This window comes from Schistocerca piceifrons, chromosome 3 (assembly GCF_021461385.2).
Source record: "Schistocerca piceifrons isolate TAMUIC-IGC-003096 chromosome 3, iqSchPice1.1, whole genome shotgun sequence".
In the NCBI taxonomy this organism is placed as follows: domain Eukaryota; kingdom Metazoa; phylum Arthropoda; class Insecta; order Orthoptera; family Acrididae; genus Schistocerca; species Schistocerca piceifrons.
In genome coordinates, this window is record NC_060140.1 from 112438132 (window position 1) to 112463860 (window position 25729).

General features: G+C 41.2%; 1 protein-coding gene across 1 annotated transcript in view; it reads right to left on the reverse strand.

The window, feature by feature from the left end:
- Positions 1–25729, reverse strand: part of LOC124787604 (serine/threonine-protein kinase SMG1) — a 393945-nt gene that overhangs the window by 230298 nt on the left and 137918 nt on the right. Inside the window, exons 11-14 of the mRNA XM_047254356.1 lie at positions 17845–18001; positions 11096–11267; positions 10738–10953; positions 2911–3057 (exon numbers count right to left, since the gene is read on the reverse strand). Of these exons, the coding sequence (XP_047110312.1) occupies positions 2911–3057; positions 10738–10953; positions 11096–11267; positions 17845–18001 (692 nt within the window). The remainder of the gene's footprint in view (positions 1–2910; positions 3058–10737; positions 10954–11095; positions 11268–17844; positions 18002–25729) is intronic.

A 25729-nucleotide genomic window follows, 5' to 3' on the forward strand; every position in this document is an offset into this window, starting at 1 on the left:
ACAAGCCTACACCCGTGTTCTGCAAAAACAGAACTGACACAGGGATCACCGATCTCTTCTAGTGTTTTAAGGGCCACACTCGAAATCTGTAATGGACCAAGCTTAGTCTCTACACTCATTTCAAAATAAGAAATGAAAACAACAAGCAACACAAGGCATTCAGGAACAGCTACCATGCAACTGCTTGCTGAAGATTGCAGAGTATTGTTAACAACGTAGTTCAGGCCTGACCTCTAGTGGTATTTGACGCAACCACCAAATGCTACATTCCACAGCTGAGTACTACATTCCATTATGTGGCGTGTATTTTAAATAAACCATTCAACCGCACACAACTGCCTCAGTAACAGAACATGAAGCACAATGATACAGTGCATTCGTGCACTTTATATTTTGCAAAAAGGGTTGTTACATACATTATCTTTCCAAATTCGGCTTCGCCAGATGAGGTACAATACCAGTAACTGAAAATTGGTTACCATTTCAATATTTATATGCAGAAAATAAAGTAATTTCAAGCTATCTCTGATAAAATAGTTCATCTAGATACAATTCCCTATGAAATAATGTATATTAGGTAATTTTGCATTTTTGAATTTTGAGGCAGAATTCGCATCATTTTGTATTTATCACAAAATTTTTCCGGTCCCTATGTATTACATTTAACCATGGTGAAAACATTGCAGATTTCAAAATACAATAATATTTATTTAATCCTACAGCTAGACAGCTTGAAGTGTTTGTACATTTGTCATTTTCCGTTTCGTTTTCATCAAGATCGTGCTTAATAGTCAAAACCAGTAAACAGCCACACTACACTGCAACTGTGACTGTAATAAATCATCAGTATAAATAATGAAGGATAAGGAGATGGTGTACAATCACTGGGCAAAATGTGAAGTATGACAAAATAAATCTTACTTTTGGTATCGAAGTACATGGTTAGAAAAAAGTTATGCAGCCTTAAAATCAAAAACTATAGTGTGGTGGCAATCTTACAGGTGGGAATGTTTGCGTTGGCAACATATGATCCTACGAGAGAGAGAGAGAGAGAGAGAGAGAGAGAGAGAGAGAGAGAGAGCGCATATGATATCCTAGCAGTTTCCCACCCTCTTGATGTTACTGTTAAGTCAACTGTGTGTGAACAACCATGTGTTTTTTCCACGCGAGATGTGTGTTCAATATTTTAAGTTACTTCAAATTGCAATTTTTCTTAAAATGTCAAGAAGACTTTGGGGTAGCTAGTCCTGAAACAAATTAATGATTTCAGGCACAGTCGCTCATTTTAGAAAAGCTGGTTGTATGAATGAATGTAAACTTTCTGGCCAATCATCAGAGTCAAGTGATGCCTCACTAGAAAATATATGCGCATTCCTGCTACATTCAGCAAGAAAGATGATAGAAAAACAGTGTCAGCAAACAGGAATATCACATGGGAGTGTTCATAGAGCCGCAAAGAAGCTGAAACTTTGTCTGTATCACATTCACATTGAGCACGAGCTTCAAGAACCCGGTAAGGGAAATCGACTACATTACTGTCAATAGTTTTTGCAAATTATTCTCAACAGTGTTCGGGTGTTTGATTATGTTTTCTATTCTAATGAAGCTATGTAAACAGCAGAACAACAGATATTGGAGTTCGTAAAACGCCAACTTTTTCCACGAGACCCCTTTAGATTTACGGAAGTTTGGAGTTTGATATGCAGTTTCACGCAAAAGAATTGTACACCCCATTTTGTTTTCTCAGAAACGGTACCAGCTGAATGTTACGAGAACTACTTCATGCAATTTGTGGCATTGTTAAAGGCTGATGAACGACACCGCTGGCTGCAGTAAGATGGTTCAACAGCGCACACAGTGTGTTGCATCATGATAATGTTGCGCCAGTTCTTTGGGGCACACATCATTTCATGTAAGCTGTGGCCGCCTAGATTTCTCCCCCCAACTTTTTCTTTGGGAACATCTGAAGAACAACATCGAAGACAAAATATCCCGCATAAGTTTAGTGACCATTCAAAAAGTAGCAGCTAACATGAAGAAATGTGTTTAGGCATATGTCGCAGCACATGAAGTGTATTACCAAAACAAAGTATGAGAAAATATTTCGAGTGTATACACTATACGTTGATTAATAAAAATTTGAATTTAGAGTTGCATGACAAGAAAAAGAATTTGTAAGACTGTGTTGATTTACTACAAAAAGAAAGCATGTTCCTACAACTATGCATCTTAATTGTAAACATAGTTGATACTTACATACTTTACACGCTCAGGCTAAATCTTTTATATAAAAAATGCTCTTCTCTCTATGTAATTCACTTATGTCAACTTTAAGCACACTCTCTTTAACACAGAACTTTTAGTTTAACATCTAATTCAAAACATGATGCAATTTTATTCTTGGTACATACACAAATTGTCATATGGGAAAATCTACATTACATGCCAGAGGAGAAAAAGGAAACCGGGAAAGGGGGGGAGGGGGGGAGGGGGGGGAGGGGGGGGGGGGGAAGTTGGCCGTGCCCCTTCAAAGGAACCATCACAGCATTTGCTTGGAGTGATTTAGGGAAATCACGGAAAACCTAAATCAGTATGGTCAGACACGTGATTGAACCGTCATCCTCCCAAATGCAAGTCCAGTGTGCTAACCACCGAGCCACCTCACTCGGTGGAAACCTAGGACCAACTGCAAATTGAACTGCAGGCTTTTGAATTTGCAACCATATAATTATTTACAGAGAAATAAAGCCAAATGTTTGGTATAACACACAAAAATAAAGGTAATTATAATCATTACCTTCTCATAGAGAAATAAAGTTGCTGCTCTCAATTCATACTAAACTTCCAACATACTTTTTGGTTAAGTTCTCATTTAAATTAACAAAATATTAAGAGAATATATAAACTTACCTTAAGTTTCACAGGCTCTGAAAATTTATTTACTGTGACATGCCACGGCAGCATAGTTAGAAGATGACACACTTTCTGAACCACTTGTGCACATGAAGAATTCAAGTGTAGCATACACAGTTTAGCAATTGCTGATAACAATTCTGCCTGTTGAGAAAGAGAAAATTATTAAACTCTGGAACATAATTTCCATCTCTGGTAGTCTATTTACAATCTTTTTCTTGGGCTTTGCTTGAAATGAGAAACCCCAATTACAGTGAAACGTGGCATTTCTCAGAAGTGCATAAGCATTAACAGTGGCGAAAATCACAGTGAATGCCCAAAAACTCCCAAGAGTGAACTGCGTCAGAGCCCTGACTCACTGGAATTTTAAGTGGCACTTATTCAATGAGCTATCAAGGCATACTGCATATGAGTCATCAAAATAATATTATATGGGAAAAATATATAAAATGTTAAATTGTTAATAATGACTTTCTTTTAACAAGGTCATGAGGTGACCCACAAGAAAAGGGCAATATTTGATGATATGACAGAAATGGGCCTTATGGGCAGAAAGGGTTCATACACAATTTCTCTGTTTCACAATGGTTTTTAAGACAGAATACATTTCACAGGCATCATTTTTATTTATGCTTTCTGCACTACTGATATGTGGTTTTTAGCTAGTCCATTTATACTTATAAAGATAATTTTTTCTGTAGCACTGAGAGTTCCTGCAACGCTACCACAATCTTAATAAATTATGGAGGGACTAAAGGTAACAATTCACCAGACAGTTGAAGTGTTGAGCTGCCAATAGGCACACCAAGAAGGGCAAGAGACGTGGCACCAGTGAGCTTTTTCTGGTCACACGCAGGGAGATTTGACCAGAGCGCATATTGATGTGGGAGGGGGGGATTGGGAAGGCGAGAGAGAATAGAGGACAATGGAAACTGTAGAGAGGAGCGTAGAATGAGTGAACTTAGAGCAGGGATAATATGTGCATGCAACAAATGCACATACGGCAGGGGCTACCAGAGACTGTGCTCAGGATGATTACAGGATTTGAGGATGTGTTCCAAGGCCAATTCCTATCTAAGTAATAAAGAGAAACTTTTATTTGGGGGAGGGTCCAGATGGTACAAGTTGCAAGTGAACCATTGAAACAGAGCTCATTGTGCTGAACAGCATGTTTCACCACTGGATGCTCAACTTTGCTCACATTTTAACAGTGGCCATTCATTGAGGTGGACAGCTAGATGGTGATCGTGTATACAGAAAATGCTGGGCAGAAATTAGAGCAGATATAGTATATGCTATGACAGCTTTCTTAGGTGGCCTTGCTTTTTTTAGGATAGGATAGGAGATGTTGGTTTAATGATTAAAGAGCCCAAACTATGAGGTCATCAGTTGGTCCTACCAGGAACAGGCAAGTCAACAAAACTACACATCAAAGAAGGGTCTAGTGTTTGAAACTCAAGGGAAGAAAACCCCAAGGTCTACTGGAGGCCAACAAAGCCTAGAGAAAGGAACAAGAAGAAAAAGTGGGGAAAGGAAGAATGGCAGGAAAGCTGCCCCATCCAGAGAGCAGCCAGAGGACCCCAGAAGCAGAAAATGTGACTGGGGGAGGGGGGGCACACATACCCTTCACCAGGTACCAGGGGCATCCCACTGAACAATATCCAGAAAAAAATGAGCGACATGGAGAACGCGAGAGAAGCACAAGAAAACAAAGGAACAAAATGAAATCAAACAGAGAACTTCGGGGGAGGGGGGGGGGGGGGGGGAGAGAGCAGGTAGGGCGAGGGCTGGGGCAGATCATTAAGCCCACACAGCTACTGCCTGTTCACAGCAGAAGCAGCAACAAAGTGTGCTGCCAACCCCTCAATGGACCGACAAGACTGAGGTGCCCTCCCTTAAAGAGAATGGTAAATACACCCTTCCTGAATAAATCACAAAGCTAGATCAGGCACCGTCCGCTAATCTCAGGTACTGAGAAAGATTTAAGAGCCCACCGGAGGGTGGCTACCTTTGACAGTTCTGCAAAATGTAGACCAGTCAAACAGGTACCATAAGGACAGTGAGGTGGATCCTTGGGACAGAGGATGTGATCATAAGTCAGCCAAGTATGGCTAATGTAGAGCCAACAAGGGATGATGTATGGATTGGATTGATTGATGGGGTTTATGGGACTAAACAGCAAGGTCATCAGTCCCGCAATTCCAAAGTTACTCGCAGAAGAGAGAGGCTCAGCTAAAAGTGGATGGATCCAGTCACAGAAGTCAGACTATGAAAAGAGGCAGTTAAAACACACAGATCAGAAGGCATAAAAGGGTAGGCCAAATCTAAAAACTGGAAAAACAACAGGGATAAAAGAGTGATCTTTGCTGAGTGGAGTGGTCATGGGTCTCAGACCAAGTAAATGTGAAGAGAGGCCCAACCACAACCACCCTGCCCCTGCACCAGGAGTAAAGCAAAACCTTATATCTGAAAATAGAAACCACTTTCATGCAGGAAACTGGGGACCAGTTCAACCATTTGTGAATCATATGCTAATATTACAGATAAGGAATCTGGAAGACTATCCTCAGTACAAAGGGAGGGAGGGGGGGGGGGCACATTCCAGCAACTGGAGATGGAGATCTCAACAGAGGAAAGTGAGATGCATTCCAACCAGCAAACCCACACGGGGCCAGTTATCAGGAGGGAGGCATCCCACTTTTTCAAAGAGGACAGGGTATATGGGATAGTCAAGGAATTGGCCAAATGGCAATTGCTCAAGAAACCAAGAGTTGGCTCCATTGTATTTGTAGAGGGGGAATTCCCACTTCTGCAAGGAGACTGTCCATGGGACTAGTGCGAAAGGCACAAACAGCCAGATGCACCACACCATGGTGAACAGGGTCAAGTATTTTCAGAGAGGAAGGAGCCACTGAGCCATAAACCTCACTACTGTAACTTAGTCTGGACAAGACCAGAGCACAGTAAAGATGGAGAAGAGTAGCACGGTCTGCACCACAAGATATGTGGACCAGGAGGTGGAGAATTTTAAACTTCTGCATGCATGTGCGGTTCAGGTGGTGAATATGGGACAGCCATGTCAGTTTTTTATTAAAAAAATAAGGCCCAAGAAACAGGACTGTGCTATAACATCTAGCAGCTGCTGGCCTAAATAAAGTCCTGGATCAGAGTGTACTGTGGGTCGACGACAAAAATGTATAACTCGGCGTTTTGCAGGGAGAAAACGGGAAGCCATTGGAGATGGCCCATGCAGAGGCCCATTGAATGGCGCCTTGGAGCCATAGCTCAGCAGATGCTACCCAGTGGGAGCTGCACCAGATGTAAAAATCTGTCAACATACAATGCTGGTATAACCAGAGGCCCAACAGAGGTTGCAAGCCCATTGATGGCTATGAGGAAGTGTGTAACACTTAACCCAGAACCTTGTGGGACACCATTCTCTTGAATCCCAGGGGTGCTGAGTGAAGTGGCAACTCGAACCCAGAAGAGCTGGTGGGATAAAAAAAAATCATGATAAAAATCAGTAGGGGGCTGCGCAAGCCCCAGTCATGGAGGGTAACTAAAATGTGATGGCACCAAGCTGTGTTGTATGCCTTATGTAGGTCAAAGAAGACCATGACAAGGTGCCGGGGATTAGCAAAAGCCTATCGGATTGCTGTTTCCAACCTGAGTAAATGATCAATTGGAGATTGTCCTTCCCAGAAGCCAAACTGATACAGGGACTAAACATCCTGGGATTCGAGTACCCAACATAATTGGAAGCTAACCATCCACTTGATCAGTTTAAAAAGTAGTTCATCAAGCTAACCAAGAGACATTGGATTCTTTCTGGGCTTAAGGACAGGGAGAACTATACTGTTTTGCCATTGCGAGGGGAAGGCACTGGTGAGCCACATATGGTTGAAGACTCTGAGTAGATGTTGCCTCTGGGTAACTTCCAAGTGTTGGATCATCTGGTTGTGGATGGAATCCATGCCTGGGGCTGTCACGTGAAGAGCTAAGTCACGTGAAGAGCTAAGTCACGTGAAGAGCTAAGTCACGTGAAGAGCTAAGTCACGTGAAGAGCTAAGTCACGTGAAGAGCTAAGTCACGTGAAGAGCTAAGTCACGTGAAGAGCTAAGTCACGTGAAGAGCTAAGTCACGTGAAGAGCTAAGTCACGTGAAGAGCTAAGTCACGTGAAGAGCTAAGTCACGTGAAGAGCTAAGTCACGTGAAGAGCTAAGTCACGTGAAGAGCTAAGTCACGTGAAGAGCTAAGTCACGTGAGGAGCTAAGTCACGTGAGGAGCTAAGTCACGTGAGGAGCTAAGTCACGTGAGGAGCTAAGTCACGTGAGGAGCTAAGTCACGTGAGGAGCTAAGTCACGTGAGGAGCTAAGTCACGTGAGGAGCTAAGTCACGTGAAGAGCTAAGTCACGTGAAGAGCTAAGTCACGTGAAGAGCTAAGTCACGTGAAGAGCTAAGTCACGTGAAGAGCTAAGTCACGTGAAGAGCTAAGTCACGTGAAGAGCTAAGTCACGTGAAGAGCTAAGTCACGTGAAGAGCTAAGTCACGTGAAGAGCTAAGTCACGTGAAGAGCTAAGTCACGTGAAGAGCTAAGTCACGTGAAGAGCTAAGTCACGTGAAGAGCTAAGTCACGTGAAGAGCTAAGTCACGTGAAGAGCTAAGTCACGTGAAGAGCTAAGTCACGTGAAGAGCTAAGACACGTGAAGAGCTAAGTCACGTGAAGAGCTAAGTCACGTGAAGAGCTAAGTCACGTGAAGAGCTAAGTCACGTGAAGAGCTAAGTCACGTGAAGAGCTAAGTCACGTGAAGAGCTAAGTCACGTGAAGAGCTAAGTCACGTGAAGAGCTAAGTCACGTGAAGAGCTAAGTCACGTGAAGAGCTAAGTCACGTGAAGAGCTAAGTCACGTGAAGAGCTAAGTCACGTGAAGAGCTAAGTCACGTGAAGAGCTAAGTCACGTGAAGAGCTAAGTCACGTGAAGAGCTAAGTCACGTGAAGAGCTAAGTCACGTGAAGAGCTAAGTCACGTGAAGAGCTAAGTCACGTGAAGAGCTAAGTCACGTGAAGAGCTAAGTCACGTGAAGAGCTAAGTCACGTGAAGAGCTAAGTCACGTGAAGAGCTAAGTCACGTGAAGAGCTAAGTCACGTGAAGAGCTAAGTCACGTGAAGAGCTAAGTGCCCGCAAGACTTCCCATTCAGTGAAGGGTTCATTATAGGGTTCGGCTTGCTGGGGGTTGAAACAGGAGGGGGGGGGGGGTCTATTGAACTCTACACTTCTGCTGGAGGAAGGTAGCAGGATAGGAAGAGGACACCAATGCTGTCGCAAAGTGTGTTGCGAGGTGTTCTGCAAAGATCAATGGTTCAGTACACAGAGCACCCTGGAAGATAAGATCCTGAACAGTTGAGTGTTGCTGGTGGTCCAGAAGCCTATGGAGCTTGGATCAAACATGAGATGAAAAGGCATATGTGCCCAGGGAGGAAGCAGCACTCTCAGCATTCCTTTTTACTCTGCTTAATAAGGTAACGAGCCTTAGCAAGAGGACACTTAAAAGTGAGGAGGTGTCATTCAAATCACTGCTGTGCCTGTCGGCAGTCCTGGACAGTGGCTGCTATGTCGTCGGTCCTCCACGGTACCGATCGATGACCTGTGGATAGGAGGATAGCAGTGCCAGCAGCACGAAAAATATCGGCAGAGATGCCCTGCAAGACCGCATCAATGCAACTCGAGACAGAGGTGTCCAAGTGCACAGCAGATGTATATAAAGGCCAATTGGCCCTGCAGATTGTCCAACATGGGGGCCTGTCACGGACAATGGAGTCCTTATGAGAGACCCGCATGGAGCACCTCTACAAATTCATGGTATCCTTCATCATCCATAGTTTGTTTGGAAAAGTCAAGAGAATGCCATTCCCTATTCCAACTCTTTACAATTTGATGTCATAATAGCAATCAAAGATCTGATTTCGGAACACCAATCTCAAGAGATGGCTTATCTACCAGCAAGTTCATACCCCTGGATCCCAATGCAACCCAAGATCCACACAAAGATCATCAAGCATCCACATTGTTTAAGGGCAAGAAAGGAATCCTTGATAGTCAGGACCATGGAATGGTGAGGATAAAGAGCTTGTAAACTGCTCAGAATGTCTCTACAAATGAGGAAGGACTCACCAGAGAATGAAAGGATATGCTCAAGAGCACAAGAGGTGCCTACCTACTCTATAGCGAAAACATTGCAGCCATCCTGTAAGGAGCGGAATTCATCATGTACCACATGGCAGTATGCAAAGCCAATGTGACCAGCAACCAGCATCAAGCCATCAGTACAGAATACTTCTGAATCCCAAAAACGCACTGAGAGTGGAGAACCAGTGGTGGATGGCCTCAGGATGAATCAAGTCTTTCAGACCTTGTGATAGGTCAAGAAAGTTGTGGACAGGGGATTCACCATGGAAGTGTATGTGAGTGGGCCTGGAAAAGAGGTGATAGAGAAGAAATCTGGAGTTCAGGAAAAAGGGACCAGATGCGGATAGCAATCATAACCCCAGACCAACTGTCAAAGCAGAATGTGGATCACTGTATGTAGAAAGAAAAGATGGTAGTTCAGGTGCTCCGGGAGCAGTGGATGCTTAAAGCATACATGATCAATTGTTGTTGGGGTGTCTGCCAGTAAAGTCTCGGGAGTTATGTTTTGGGATCAGAAAGGGATTAGTTGGTTGACTTTCTGCCAGTGGGGATAACAGTAAATGCTGACAGGTACTGTGAAACACTGAAAAAACTCAGAAAGGCAATTAGAACTGGATAAGAGGAATGTTGAGCAAGGGCATAAGCATTCTCCACAGCAACACCTGCCCACCACACACTGCCTGTCAAATCATCGAACTCCTGCAAAACTTTGGTTCGAAGGTCATCAACTACCACCATATAGTCCAGGCTTGACACATTGACTACCATGTTCCCTAAGTTGAAGGAACATTTTTCCGACTAGCTGTTTGGCTCTGATGACGAGGTGAAAGAGGAGGTTCAAAATATGCTGAACGACATGGTGGCGACATGGTATGACACTGGCAATGTAAAACTGCCACAGCGTCTACAAAACAATATCGACCAAAATGGTGTTTATGTAGCAAAATTAAGCATTCTTGAACCTTTAAAATAATGCAATTATTATAGAAAACAAATGTTTCTTTGTACTCTGAAGTTTGTGCAACAGCTGAAGAGTTTAGTGAAAGATCAGTGATGGAGAATAATCCCGGCCCTGTAGAGGTATGTCCTCTGCCCACTGTTCCTGAGAACAACAGACACTGCACTTCTCAATTCCAGGTAGAGGTGGTACTAGAGCCCCCACAACAAGTGATCTGCTTTAAAAATGATGATAAATACTTCGTCACATAGTCCTTGCTCCTGGGTCAAAATATGCATTACTGTCAGCGTGATCAACTTAATTCACTGCCAACAAGAGAAATTGAAATCTCTGACAATTTTAATCACTGAAGTTAATAGGTCACTATGTTTTCGAGAACCTGAAAGCACATCGAACATTGGCACAAAACTAAACAGAATAGCATCTGATATAGTACTAGTGTTCAATAAATTTATGCATTAGGGTGGCAAGTTTAAATTAAAAATATACTTTGAATAATTACACACACACACACACACACACACACACACACACACACACACACACACACAATAAATATATAATCATTTTAAAATGTAATTAGTTTTTATTCTCTAAAACGTTTCAGTTTATTATGCAAGTTACTTAGGCTGACATAATATTAAACATGAAGCAGGGAAAGTGAAGTAAAAAGACAGTACCTGCCAAGGTAAATTTCCTGATGACAAGAACTGTTCAATATTCTCAAGGACACACAGCACAACGTTAACATTATGCATAAAACCCACTTTTACAAGTGCCCAAATGAAAGACAGAAATTCCTGTGTTTTGTGCAACATTCCAAGATAGGGCTGAGCCTGCAGCAACAGTTCCCTTGTCCAGACCAAGACAAGAAGTAGAATTTCTTCTGCTGTTTCCTGCACAAAAAACAAATATGAAATATACTTTCTCGTAACATAAACAGGTTAACTTACTTTTTGGTATAACCCCTAAAATTTTTTATTATTTGGAAACTCTGAGAGTTGTCCGTATTCATAAAATTACTTTCAAATGCAGTACCTGAGAAAGCATTTTTGATAAGAGATGCAGAATTATTGATAAGTGTCCACTAGTCGGTGAAGCAGTAGGAACTTCATGTCCCAATGTCACTGGAAGTCCCAAAATATCGCAGACAGTTGCTCTACCCTGACTAGCACTAATCAGGCCACTACTTGACACGAAGTGGTTGTATCTGAAACAAGAAGCAGCCATCTATTGGAAACATGCAACATAAATATCAAATACAAATGTTATTGTGAAAAGCAAGTAGCTACCTGGGCAATTCTTTAATTTGAGGTATGACATTAAGCACCCATTTCTTTTCTATATAATGTTGATAGGAAGAAAGTGCCGTATCTATTTCTTCACATACTCCTAATAATATTTCCTTCAACACAACAGCTGCAACCTAAGTTTTACAGTTGTGTTAGGCCTCTTTCACATTGTTGACATTGTTGTGGCGATTCAGCTGCATGATTCAATTGCTGGAATACACAACTATCGCATCGTTGAATCTCTAGGCATGCAACTGAACCACACAGCAGAAACTCTGAGGCAAGAGCTGCCTGTGTACTTGTGGGAGCCAGTTACTGAGTGTATTCTGACAAGTAATCATTGCTTTTAGTTTCATTATTGAAAAGAAAATATATTGTATCTTTGAAGTCCGGAACAAATTTTTTTACACTTCTCTCAACACTCATTTTCTTTGTCTTATTGCTATTATCCCTATTTTCTGAATCTCAAATTACAGGTCAAAATTCTACTTCAATGATGGAAAGCTCCATGTAGAAAGTTATTTTCAATGCAGGAAAGCGCACATAATTCTTTTAAACTACACAGGAAATACCTGTGATTTAGCAACTGTAAAGTTTGAAAAAAGATAAATGCAGCACAACCTGGCAAGGCAAGGCAACTGTTTACCAACTTCCTCTGTAGCCACACTGCAAGATCACCAAGTGTGAAAGGTGTGAACACTATTCATCACGCGGATTAGTGATTGCAGAGCAGGTCGTGCGGTCAAATCGTCAGTGTGTAAGGCCTCATGGAAAATAATGAACACACCTGAGAGGCACTGGCAAGTCACATGACCAAATCCATAGTATATAAGGTTCCATAGCCTTTTGAGGTTTGGAAATAATAATATAGTTATACAATGTCACCACAAATTTACTATATTAAGGATGTGCTCTAGCACTCTGCAGTCTTTCAATACAAAAATCATTCATTTCATAAAATTTATTTATTAAAAAAATGTTAGCTCATCAGTCTATTACAGTGAAAGGGAATATTTATTAATGGCGAGGTTAGTATCTCCAATGTAATATAGAACTCCATTCTGCAAACACAACCAATAGTTTGTCACGAGACTGAAAAGTCTCGTTGTCTCTTTTCCTAAATGTATTATTTAAGGTTGTTTTACACTCACCCAAAAATGTACTGTAACTGGAAGAGGGGGAAAAATATCTATGTATTAGTCATCATCTGACTAAACATAACCTATGAAAAATCTTCCGGCAGATTTCAATGATAAGTTTAGTAGTAAAATGTAGAATTTGTCACATCATAAGGAAGCTCTGTTTTGAACTATTCCACATATCCACATCCAAAGACTGCTGGCAGCCTGGAAGATCTAGTCTCTCTCAGGCAGTTTGTACTGAGCACTGTCTGATGCCAACTGGGCACAGAAGGTATCTCCCCAGTCTTTGGCGCCATCCCCTTAAGCACACCCCTGTCCCTACATATCTCTCTCTCTCTCTCTCTCTCTCTCTCTCTCTCTCTCTCTCTCTGTGTGTGTGTGTGTGTGTGTGTGTGTGTGTGTGTGTGTGTGTGTGTGTGTGTGTGTGTGTGTGTGGGTGGTGGGGGTGGGGGGTGGGGTGGGGGTGGGGGGTGGGGGGAAGGGGGGGCTCAGAGCAATGCCATAAACTTGAGACAGAACCACACAGCACTGAATGCAAGTTGGAGGACATACAGTAAAGTGAGCATTGTTGATGTCAACATCAAGGATTGTGAGTCAATGGAACAAGTTAGTTTTCCAACAAGACACACAATGCACACTGTCAACTTCTGCAGTGTTGTGCAGATATTTTCAATGTAAGAAAGCCAACAAAATGCATTTAATTTGTAAAGAGTCACTGGATATCCTGGGTCTCCTGTAATACATCTCTGAAATTTTTTGAGGGTTCGGATTCATTCTGTAGTTACTTTCTCCTCATAACTGTTGCAAAACCTTCGTGCTGCTGTCAACAGTACTGATTTTAGTGAAATGTTTTACAGCTGTCCTCATATAGATAAGTGCCAGATTTTCCATCTGTTTCTTATCAATCTAAATTGGACATAGCTTGTTATGTACATACCCTATTTTATGCTAGTCAACTACACTGAATATGATGTCGAACTACAGTACTTCAGTTTCTGTTTTCTAGTATATTAATAAACTTCCTTCTTTTCTAACATTATAAGTGCAGCAATTAGTTAGTGTCATGTTCCATGGATCACTTTGCACGATAAATCATAATGCTGTGGAATGAGTCTTTTTACATTCGCATCAAAAGTTTGTTTATATGATTACAATCTAAACATTTCTAAGCTTTTTTTCTAAAACTCCGTTTGTTTTCAAATTTCACTTTGCTGCCTGTCAGACAGATCAGTGGTCAAAAATGTTTGCTGCAGCATTGTGCACCCTTTCCATGGTAAAGATGACCTTGACGTAATGTTATTTTTCCTTCTGGTATTGTAATTCTGTACATAATCATTCCTTTTGAACTGCAGTGGATTATTTACATCAAAATTCACGAGCGAATAAATATACTGTGCAGCAGTAGTCAGAATGCCCCGCTCCTTGAACAGGTGTGTTCAACATGATTGTGAGTGAGCACCATATATTATTCTTACAGAACATTTTTGAGCAACAAAGACTTACTTTCTTAATGAGGAGTTACCTCAGAACATTATTCCACATGACATTATTGCAAGAAAATATGAAAATTTACTGATCTGCAATGATTCTAAGTGTAAGACGTGGCTGAACTAAGTTGTTTTAGAAGTTCCAAACAGTGTTTTTTCCCTTTAAATTCTTGATGATATGGACACTTATGGATTTTGAAGTTTCCACACTATTTATTATTCTCTCACCATGTGCTGTGCTACATTGTACATTGATCACTGGTGTGGTACCCCTAGATATGTGCAGATATGCAGAATTGAATATGTTGTGCCTTTTTAAAACTGAGGGTGAGACCATTCAACAGAAAACCAGTCAATGATCCTTTTAAGAACTTTGTTTCCCATTTCTTCTGTTTCTGTATGCACGGTTGGACTGATCACAATACTAATATCATCTGCAAAAAGAACTAATTTTGTTTGTTAGACATTAGATGAAAGGTCGTTTACATATATGACGAACAATAGTGGATCTAAGACAGAGCCTTTAAGGGAACACCATACATGACATCTCCCTTCACAATTATGTCCCCGGAGTACTAACTTACTTCCTGCATTCTTATGGTTAGATATGACATTACTCATTGGTTAGCTATAGCATCCATCCCATAAAATTACGATTTATCTAAGAGATTACTTTGATACACAGCCAAATGCTTTAGACATGTCACCAAAAATACCAACCAGTGTATTTAAAATCTTGTGAGTGAACGTGTAAATGGCATTCTCAGTAGAGTAACTCTCCTGAAACCCTAACTGCATTTTGCTGAGCATGTTATTGTTGCTAAGGTGATAGACTGTTCTAAAATAAATAACCTACTCTAAAGTTTTGGAAGAACCAACCATCATGTCAAAGTTAAAAGTTAACTAAACAGAAATTTCCACTACTTGTTTTATTGAGGAATGAACGGAATTTTGCAGCTGTATTTTTTAATATTTTTGAAGCCCCCTTACGGCAACAGATTTTTCATTTCTTCTGCATTTAATTTCCTGAAATGTCTGTTGCATTTTGGACAAATGACAAAAAAACAACACTTGGTAAGATTCTAGTCTTATTTTAAGGGAGATAACATTCTCTCCTGTTATCTGCTGGATGGGAAATACAGCAGCCTCTGCCCTTCCAAAGGAAAGCTGTTCTAATTAACTAGGCTGTAATACCATATACACCTGAATTTAAAGCTGCACTTTTCTTCCAGTTTTCAGGATCAAAAAAATCTCCTGCAACTTAGACTCAAGTGCAAAGCAAATGGAAGTTCTGAAAAATGGGACTAGGAGCCATCACAACTAACTTTTGCCGTCAGTATGCTTTGCCTTTGAACGCTGAAATTTTAAAAATTGATGCACATGAAAATGCTCTAAAGGAAAAAATTGAAAAAACTGAGTCTAGTCACAACTAGATTGGTCTTTTCATGAAGTGCTGGGATTTTTTACGTTGGAAGTGAACTTCAATTGCTCATAAGTTGTCAAAACATTAAGAAGGAAAACGTGTGGAATTTCAGCACTTCATAATCAGGTGGTGCACTGAAAACCAGAACTTTCTTTGCCAGATAGGGAATGCTGACCAAACTCCTGTATATTTTGACATGCCGCCAGAGGAAAGAAAGACAAGTATTATCAAATCAGGTAGTGAAAAAACAGTGAATGTCCACCAAGTTGGCTTGCACAGCAGATGGACATAAATTACCTCCATTCATAGTTTTCAAGCAATCTGAAGTGTTTCCAAAATCTGTAATTGTATGAGCAAACAAAAGTGGGTGGTTTTCAGAGGATATTGTGCTGGAATGGATTAGGCTTATATGGAATCGTCATCCTCAAGCAATGCTTGGTTTACATAGTCTGCTGGTGTTAGATGAGTACTCAGGCTATACAACATCTGCAGTAAAACAGAAATTTTTAGAGAGCAAAATAGACTTGTCAGTAATTCCAGGCAGGATGACATCAGTTCTGCAATCACTTGATGCCTGTTTGAATAAACCGTTTAAAGACAACTTCAACACATGTACATGGACTGGCTTTCGAAAAATGACAGACAACCAACACAAAACAGGACTTGTAAAATACACAAGTTTGTCGCAAGTGTGCCGATGGATTTATGATGCATGGAACTGTGTACCAAACCAGACTGTTAAACACACTTATAAAAATGTTTGATACCAAATGCACTAGATGATATGGAGGATGATTCTCTGTATAAAGAACTGAGCAACAAGGAATCCAATGAAAGTGATTCAGAATTATCTAATTGATATTTTAAACAGTTCCTACAGTTTATGTTATGTAATAAAATTTTGTTTTATATTTCTGCTTTTAATTTCTCAGTTATTTTCATTCTTATTTTGTAAGTTTTGCTAGTTATACATCTAAAGTCTGTTACGAGAAGCCGATTTGCAAGTCTGCGTACGGCAATGTGGCCAACGCTATGTCTCTGATGTTTTCCTACCCATGACGAGAGATGGTTCCTACAAATCATGAATCATGTACACTCCACATCATAAGAATAATAAGAATGTAAATGTTATGCCATACATTCTTCTGTGTTAGCTGTTGTCTCATTTAAATCCTATCCACCTGACAAACTTGAGTGAGAGAACGGCAAATGCGGAAGAATATACATATCATGTAATGTTTATATTCGTATTATTCTTATGCTGAACAGTGACACAATCAGGAGTGAACCACAACAACGGACTTGTAGTATTGATTTTTAAATCTTCTACACCTGTAAGATCTGCAAAGACAAGTTACGGGGTTTTAAATGTTTGAAAGCATAAATTAATCTACAAAACAGCTAAGCTCATGGCTTGAACCCAACTACTGTAGCTGTATCTTCATCCATTCTGTCCAAGTATCCCATGGTAGAATAAACAAACTATGTCTTGACATTGAAGTGTGGGTTACAACATTTTTCCCCTTCGATTTCGAGATTCATTTTCTGGGTGCAACAAAATTCAGATAAATACTGTATTTATATACGAAGTTTCAATTATTAAATTCCATACATAGAAAATCGTTTGCCAGAATTAACTTTGACCATATGTACCTATGCAACAAGTGAATACTTGTTTAAGATGAAGTGAGGAGCCCTGCAACTAATTAAATGCCTACAGGATAAGCCCTCTTCTCCTCCTTAACTAGGTATCATATTGGAGTTTTAAATGCTCCATCATACATTAGGAACCACAAAACTCATTTCTCGATCTGGCATAATGGTCAGTGTCCCCAAATAGCACAAAATCAGATTGATTTTGGATTTTAACTATCAATATTTACTTTACAAACATAATAAACCAATAAAACCTATTACAACTTCTTGTAATTGATAAAAAGGTAACAGCAATGAGCCTTCCATTTGGCAAGTCAATTTAGGACGTAGTATATGGCATAGCAATTGCCCTGAAGTTGTTGAAGCCGCAGGTACTGATGGGACAGGGTCGCGTTTCAATTGCCTTGCCGTTGCGTTAATGTCTTGTAATGTCTTATTTGTTACATTCCATAAATTTTTATACCAGCATCATGATCTTTAGAGTTAAGATTCTGAGTAACCTTCTTGCAGATTAGCACCAAAACAATGGCCATTAGATCTACCTACAGTTTTACAACCATTATACCAAGTAACAAGAAGGCGCACACACAGTGTTAGGGGACTCTGATTCAACTGGCAATATGCATGAGAGTCCTATGCAAGTTACGGCTGCATAAGGCAAGTCAAAAAGGAATGGAAATGTTACATTAAATGATGGTACAAAATGCAAAGGATTAGTGATCTAGAACATTAGCTGACAACAAAATTTTTATGCAATAATTTTCTTCAAAAAATTACAAACACATACCTTGAACAGTGACTGTATAATAGATACAAAAGTGAGTACTGTAGAGCTGGGCAGCACAAAGTGAGCTTATCACTGTATGGTTCCAACTTCACTGCCAGTAATTCTAAAATACTTGGCTTTAGAGCCCACATGCCAATTATAGAGTTACTTGCATTTGCTGGAAGAAACAAAATACCATTTAAAAATAAAATATCTTGAATACTACCTTAATATTTGTACTTCCCTCATTAAAGAGAACTAAGCTTAGTGGCTTCAAAGCTGTACTATAATCATAGGCAGGACTTACATTAACGGGGCTAGGTGCAATAGAATTTTATTCTTACATAAAGGCCATCAAAAGAAAATTTATTTGACTAAGAACTAGTGTATGAGACTAGTAAGGATCATTCTTTGCAACACTGCAAAAACATAGAAATATCAGATTGGGATATATACGTTCAACTTCCAGTGGCACAAAATACTCTCATTGTTAATGTTATAGAATGTAAATGTATAAGGGGCTTTAATAAAGAAACAAGCCAGAGGCATAATTACATAAACCAGTACCTGTATTTTAGAAGTATTGACCCTGGCTGTTGAGACACTTGTCCCACTATTACACAAGGTGGTCAATGGCTGTGTCTCACAATTCCTGGCATCGCGATGTTAACCAGTTCTGCACACACAGCTGGATGTCGTCGTCATCTGAGGTGAACTGGAAAGGTTATGCTGATGTTCTTTGACCAAGGTGGCCCCCTTCCGATTTACTTCCTGCAGCACGGAACAACAGTGAGCCCAGTGTTACTCGCAAACCTTAACCACCCTTCGCCAAGCAATCAAATCAAAACGACCAGGCAATCTCACCCATGGGGTCATTCTGCTCCACAGCCAACACTGCCACGGCACTCCTGCAGGAATTCAAATGGGAGATTCTCGGGCACCCTCCATACAGTTCAGACCTCTCTCCCTGTGATTACACCATTTTTGGTCCCCTTAAACAGTCTTTGAGGGTCAAAAGATTCATGTTGGACGACGACGTCCAGTTCTACGTGCAGAACTGGTTAACATCACAGCCCCAGAAATTTTATGAGAGAGCCATCCACCGCCTTGTGTCACAGTGGGACAAGTGTCTCAGCAGCCAGGGTCAATACTTCTAACATACAGGTACTGGTTTCTGTAACTGTGCCTCCAGCTCATTTCTTTTTGAACGCCCCTTATACATTATGTTACAGAAACATGAAAAAAATACATAAAATAAAATTTCACACAGAATACTGCTGTTTAGAATCCCATGTAAAGAATGCAATAGGCTCTTCAAAATAAAACAAGACTTATGAAGACTTCTTACTGTCTAACTCTTAGATACTAAAATTACAGTTAGTGCTGAAACAAATACATCCCCTCGACATTATTTACAAAATTAAGGAATGTTCATGATCTTTCTTAGAGATGTTGTTGCCTTAATATTTTGCCACACTGCTATGAAGGCTTCCTTCCATTTTGCACAGCTGCATGAAAGAAAGTTGGAAAACTGCTTGGCACACAGGAGAATGGGGCCATTTTCCAACCACACACAAAATTTTTAAAAAAAGTTGTACTCTGTTACAGACATCCTCACCTCACAGTTCCCCCTATTTACAATGCTCCCAATTCATAATTAGACAACTGCCATCATCTACCAGATAAAGGCCACCCCCTAACTTTTCCATGATTTATGATCTTCAGCACACACATCCATACTGTTCCTGTACTTTTTGTAATGCCATCAACCCACTTTCCATTAAGTTTTTTTGCCTAGTCCCTTCTTATCTTTTGAAACCCAGCAAATTACTTCTGTGATCAACCCATCGCCCATTAACCTAACTACCTGTTCTTCCCATCCACATACCATTTGCACTTATTCATAACTGTTTCACACTAGAAGTCCATCTCTCAAAAAGTCAAAACTGGTAGCACACCCAGACTGTAGATTTTCCTGTTTAGGAAAACTTTTAAAAACCATGTTTAGTTTTAAAAAGTTAAAAAGCTACAAAAGGCAGTTTTGCTCTTCTGTTTATTACTTTTGTTGCCAATACAGCCATTGTCTTCAAACTGTCTTGAATTAGTGATCTCAGAATTCATTTTCAGGCTAACTTCAAACTTGCACCTTCAAGTTTTTACCCTCTTTGAAATCAATATACATGAGAAACAGAATAATGTCAACACGTAAATAAAGATGGTGCAGGTATATTCCGTTAACATGTATTCTTTCTTCATTTCTAATTTGAACTATTCCTCTGGGGATTCTATGAATAGTTTCACTGACATGGAATCTCCTTGTCTGACTCCTCTTTCAAATCTGAATTTCCGACTGTCATGACTCAAATGGCCCATTTCGCTGCATACACTTTGTATCATCATCATTGTTGTCTTCCCACTGCACGATAACATCCATGTTTTTCTTCCAGCTTTATATAGTTGATGATAATTTTAGTTGGTTTCTTTTAAGTTAAGGATATGAGGCTGATGAGCATGTAGTTTTAAATGTCCTACAAAATCATTTCAAGTAAACCAATCACTGCACTGTGCCAGTTTTGTTCCACTGTCCCTAAAGATGATCTACAAGAAATCTAAATTACATATTTATTACAGAATTATCTCTGTACTTGGGATCTTTGCTATTGTAACTAGTGAAATTCAATGGTGGCCAAAATTAAAGCACCACACGGAAATTTTGCACACTTGCATTAATTTTGCCACAAAACAGTATAAACAAGTGATAGTAAAGTAGAAACAATGTAAAGCATACAGAACATAAATAACTGCTATATGTATTATGGTAGACAAAAATGTTCAATTTCTCCAACTTAACAGATCTGCACACATATTCTAACAACTGGTTAATGTGCTCAGTATGGGATGTGACAACCTCTGACACCAATACAGGCCAATGATGGGACATGCTTTGAATGTCATCAACCTCATGTTGAGGCAACAACACCCATTCTGCCTATAGAGCTGTTCACAAGCCTTGGAGAATGACTGGTGGATGCTGACGTGATGCAACCTATCTCTAGTGCATCCCAGACATGCTCTACGGCATTCAAATCGGAAGAGCAAGTAGGCCACATCATGCCTGCAACATCTTCCATTCACAAAATAAACATCAACCATCCATGTTATATGAGGCTGAGTATTACCATCCATCAGTATGAAGTCTGGGTCCACAGCACCGCACAACAACTGCACGTGAAATACCAAGATCTCCTCACGGTACCTGACAGTAGTTAAATCTTGCTGATTCATCCATACAATTTCATCAACAGGTGTTCAAGTGGTCAACATAATCCCTTCCCACACCATCAGGGATCCTCCTCGATACTGGTCCCTTTACACAATGTTTGGATCTCGAAATCGTGTTTCATGTGCCCACCAGAAACAAATCCATCGAGAATTGCCCTCCAGACCAAATTGGGACTCCTCTGTGAAAACAACATTGGCCCACCGTTCGACCACCCAGGTGACATGTCAACAGCTCCACTCTAGAAGTTCCCTTCTGTGAAGGCATGCCAGAGGAAAACAGGCAGCAGGTCTCCAACAATAAAGGCCACTCTTTTGAAGACATCTGTACACAGGTTGCCTCAATACAATAATCCAGGGGATGCTACGTGATCAGATGCCAGTTGCAGTGCAGTAGTGAGGCAGTACTGTCGTGCCATTACAGCCAAATAATGGTCCACACTTTTCTGATGCCACACATGTTCGGCCACGTCCGGTCTCTGGGATACAGTTTCAGTCTCTATAAACTATCGCGTCACCCGAAACATAATGGAACAATTCACATTATGCCAGCAGGTCCCATCAGTTTGCGACTCTCCTGCTTCCATTCTTCCTATGGCCCTCCACAGCAGGCGTTTTCTCTGTGCCACACTGCACCATCAGTGACTGTGTACATAGCGACTGTGGATGTGAGACTACCCTGCAAACACTACCCCACTTGATAGGTGCCCTGACATCACTGGTGGCATGGTTGTCCATTGATAGGAATACCTTTTTCCATGCAGAGCACGATCATAATGACATCCGTTGACAGCTTGCATGATTATATCATTAATTACACACAGAACAGGAAAACAACAGTTTGTTGCTTTCATTTTGGACACCAGTGTATATAGTGCAGTGTGTATCCAATACAAGTTTCTAACAATGGAAAATCCAGGATGGTATAATGACAATATTATCAAAAGGATAGACTGCTACTCACCATGTAGCAGAGATATTGAGTCGCAGACAGGCACAACAGAAAGACCACCTCCACTGCCCCCAAAACCACCCTCTGTTAACTTTCCAGAATGTCTTAACCTTGAACCTTGCCTCACAATCATTCCCCAAATCCCTCAACATGCAAGCTAACCTCATATTTGCAGAAAGAACCACAAACCACCACCTAAAATCTCATCTCAACCTTATTATCTTACCTGCTGACCAAAGCTCCACCACTGTTATGAACCACAAGGATTACGTGCCAGATGGACTGTCAGCTGTCAGATTCACCCACCTACAAACCCTACCACAGTGACCCCATTCCAAAAACTCATCAGGATCTTCAGTCTCTCTTGACATCCTTAGGCCCATCCCAGAACCTCTCTCACCAGAGTAAATCTGTCTCATCACCCCTATTATTTCCCACATTTCTACCTTCTACACACTTCCTAAAGTACGTACACCCAACTACCCAGGATGCTTCATTGTAGCTGATTGCTGTGCTCGACTCAGAGAATCTCTGCTCTCGTAGACCAACACCTTTAGCCTATAACCCACAGCCTACCCTTCTATATAAAAGATATCAACTATTTCCTCCACTGACTCTCCACAGTTCCTTTTCCTTTACCACACAGTGCCCAGCTTGTGACTACTGATGCCAACTCCCTTTAGACTAACATCCCTAACGCCCATGGTCTACCACTATTGAACACTATCTTTCCCAACACCCTATGGATTCCAAACCTACTCCCTGCTTCCTGGTCACCATGACTGACTACATCTGATCCACTATTACTTCTCCTTTGAGGGCATCACCTACAAATAAACCCGGGGTTCAACAATGCGCACACACGACACCATCTGATACCAACATATTCATGGGCCACCTAGAGGAATCCTCCCTAACCTTCCAAATTCCCAAACCCCTCGCCTGGTTCAAATTCACTGATGACATCATGATTTGGATTGAGGGTGAGGACACACTACCCACATTCCTGAAGAACCTCAACACCTTCTCACCCTATCCAAACACCAGCAATAATCTCAACTTCGACAGCTGCCACCCATTTCATACCAAGAAGCCCCTTCCACACAACCTAGCCACCCACTGCAATCGCACCTGTAGTGATGAGCATTCCCCCCCTCAAATATACCAAGGGTCTCACTGAGGCCTTCACATACCATAATTAACCTCCTAATGTTGTACAGGAACAGATCTCCCATGTCTTATCTCTCCAGTCACCCACCACCTCCCACAGTCCCACCATCTGGTCACAGTGGAGTGTTCCCATCTTGACTCAGTATGACCCTGTCCAGGACTGGAGCAACTGAATCACTTTCTCGTCCAGGGTTACAAATATCTCTTGTGCCCTGAAATGAGGAATGTCCTACCCACTATGCTCCCCAACTATCCCACAGTGGTATCCAGCCAGCCACCAAACCCACATAATGTCCTCATCCATCCCAACACAACCCTTGCTCCCAACCCCTTGCCTTGTGGCTCATGTCCATGTAAAGGATCTAGATCCAAGAGCTGTCCCATACATGCTCCCATCACCAGCTATTCTAGTCCATTTACAAACATCCCCTACCCCATCAAAGGCAGGGCTACTTGTGAAAGCAGTCATGTAATCCACAAGCTAAACTGCAACCATTGCGCTTCATTCTACATGGGCATGACAACCAACAAACTGTCCGCATAAATGGTCACCGACAAACTGTGGCCAAGAAACAGCTGGATGACAGTTACTGATCTGCCAAACACAACACACTTCATTTTAATGAGTGCTTCACAGTCGGTGGGATGGAACCAGATGCCACAAACACCAGCTTTCCTGAACTGCACAGGTGGGAACTACTCCTGCAAATATATCCTACATTCCTGTAGCCTCCTGGCCTCAACCTTCATCAATCATTGTCCTTCACCTACCTATTCCCTTCTCTGTTCCCACTCCACAGCCTTCTATTCCACAATTTTTACTTCCCTACTTTTCCGGCCCCCCTGCTGTCTAGCCTCCTGACTGCACCTAGTTGCCTTACCCTCTCTCCATCTCGACCCTGCATGCTCCCACAAACACCCATTCACATCCTGCTCTCCCTCTCCCTTCCCAACTCAGCTAATCCTACCCTCCAAATTGCTTCTTCCATCACACACAGTTGCTTGCGGTCTGGCCACAGCAGACAGAGACAGTGGTCTCAGTCGTGTGCGTGTGCGCGTGTGTATAAGCATGCGCACTGCACGTGTGCTCTTCTAATGGTTTTCAATTTTTCTATCTCATAGCAAATTTTTATAGTTTCTTCTAAGAATTTTGCAAACAGTTTTGTTTAATCCAGTGTATTCTACCATATTACTGTTTGCTCGATACACTCCCTTTGTCTTTAATAACTGCATAGTTTTTTATTTTTTCCTTCATTTTATTCATAACTGTGACACCTTTTGCTACTTACATAAGTATCTTTGTTAAAGAATTGCCCCTTTTTACCTAACTCTCTATAATGTTCACCATCTTGGACTTTCCATTGTTCTACTAAATCATTTTGAAAATGATCAACTCTTTGCATAAATTAACCTGGTGTTCCTTTCACTCTTAATTTGCCATAATTTAAGCTTCTGATTCCTTGCCTGGTGAGTTAGTTTGGGGGGGGGGAGGGGGGGGGGGGGGCATTGGAAGGAGCGCGGCATTGGAGACACGGGCAGTCATGGAGTATTTTCTCACAATGAACCAATCGTCATCTTTGCAATCAATGTCTACTGAACATAAACAGAAATAGGCTAAAGATTCAAACACCCACCCACCTGCAACACAGTTCCTCATGGTTTCACGTTCCGAAAACGGTCAATCCTCTGGTACGATAAATCTGTTTATTATTCAGAAAGGTGTCAATGCAATTGCCAGCCCTGTGAAATCCTGCTCTCATTTATGCTGTGGTATTTTGTTTTTGGAGACTATTTCTGATTCTCAAGCACAACAACTGCTTGCAGCTTCACTCCTCCAGGGCTATCCAGTTCGTGTTGAGGTCCACCGATTGCTGAATTCTTCCCGTAGTGTTATTTACACTAGGCTGTTTGATGATATGACTGGTGCAGAAATCAAAATGTAGCTCTCTGGTCAGGGCCTTGTTGCAGCCCACAGAGTGATGAAAAAGGTAGATTAATCCTTAGTGCTCACATGCACTCTTTTTTGACACTTTTTATAGTGGTGCTTCCATCAAAGATCAAAGCAGGCTATGAAGTTATCACAGTCCAATGGTACATTCTGAACCCAATGTGCTGCTACCAGTGTCATCATTAGAATTACACTCTAATGTTCTGTTAACAACCGGCCGAATGTATAACCTGTGGTAGGGACACTCCCAAGGTTGACTGTCCACCACCTCCTCCCCACTGTATCGACCACAATGGCGACCTTGCTGCCTCCTCCCACGATTGTTCCGTGCATCTCGATGATAAGGCCGTCCAGGAGATATGGATGATGGAATAAGTGCCTTAACCAGTAACTCACAAGTTGGTTGCTTGTTTGTGCACTCTACCATCCGACACTTACAGTACCATTCTTGCTGGACGTTGCTCTACGGTGGACATAGCACACAGACATGCGACATCAAATTCACTGCCACAGTTGTATTATAGCCCAGGGTCATGGCAGCATCCCAGTCTCCTAGT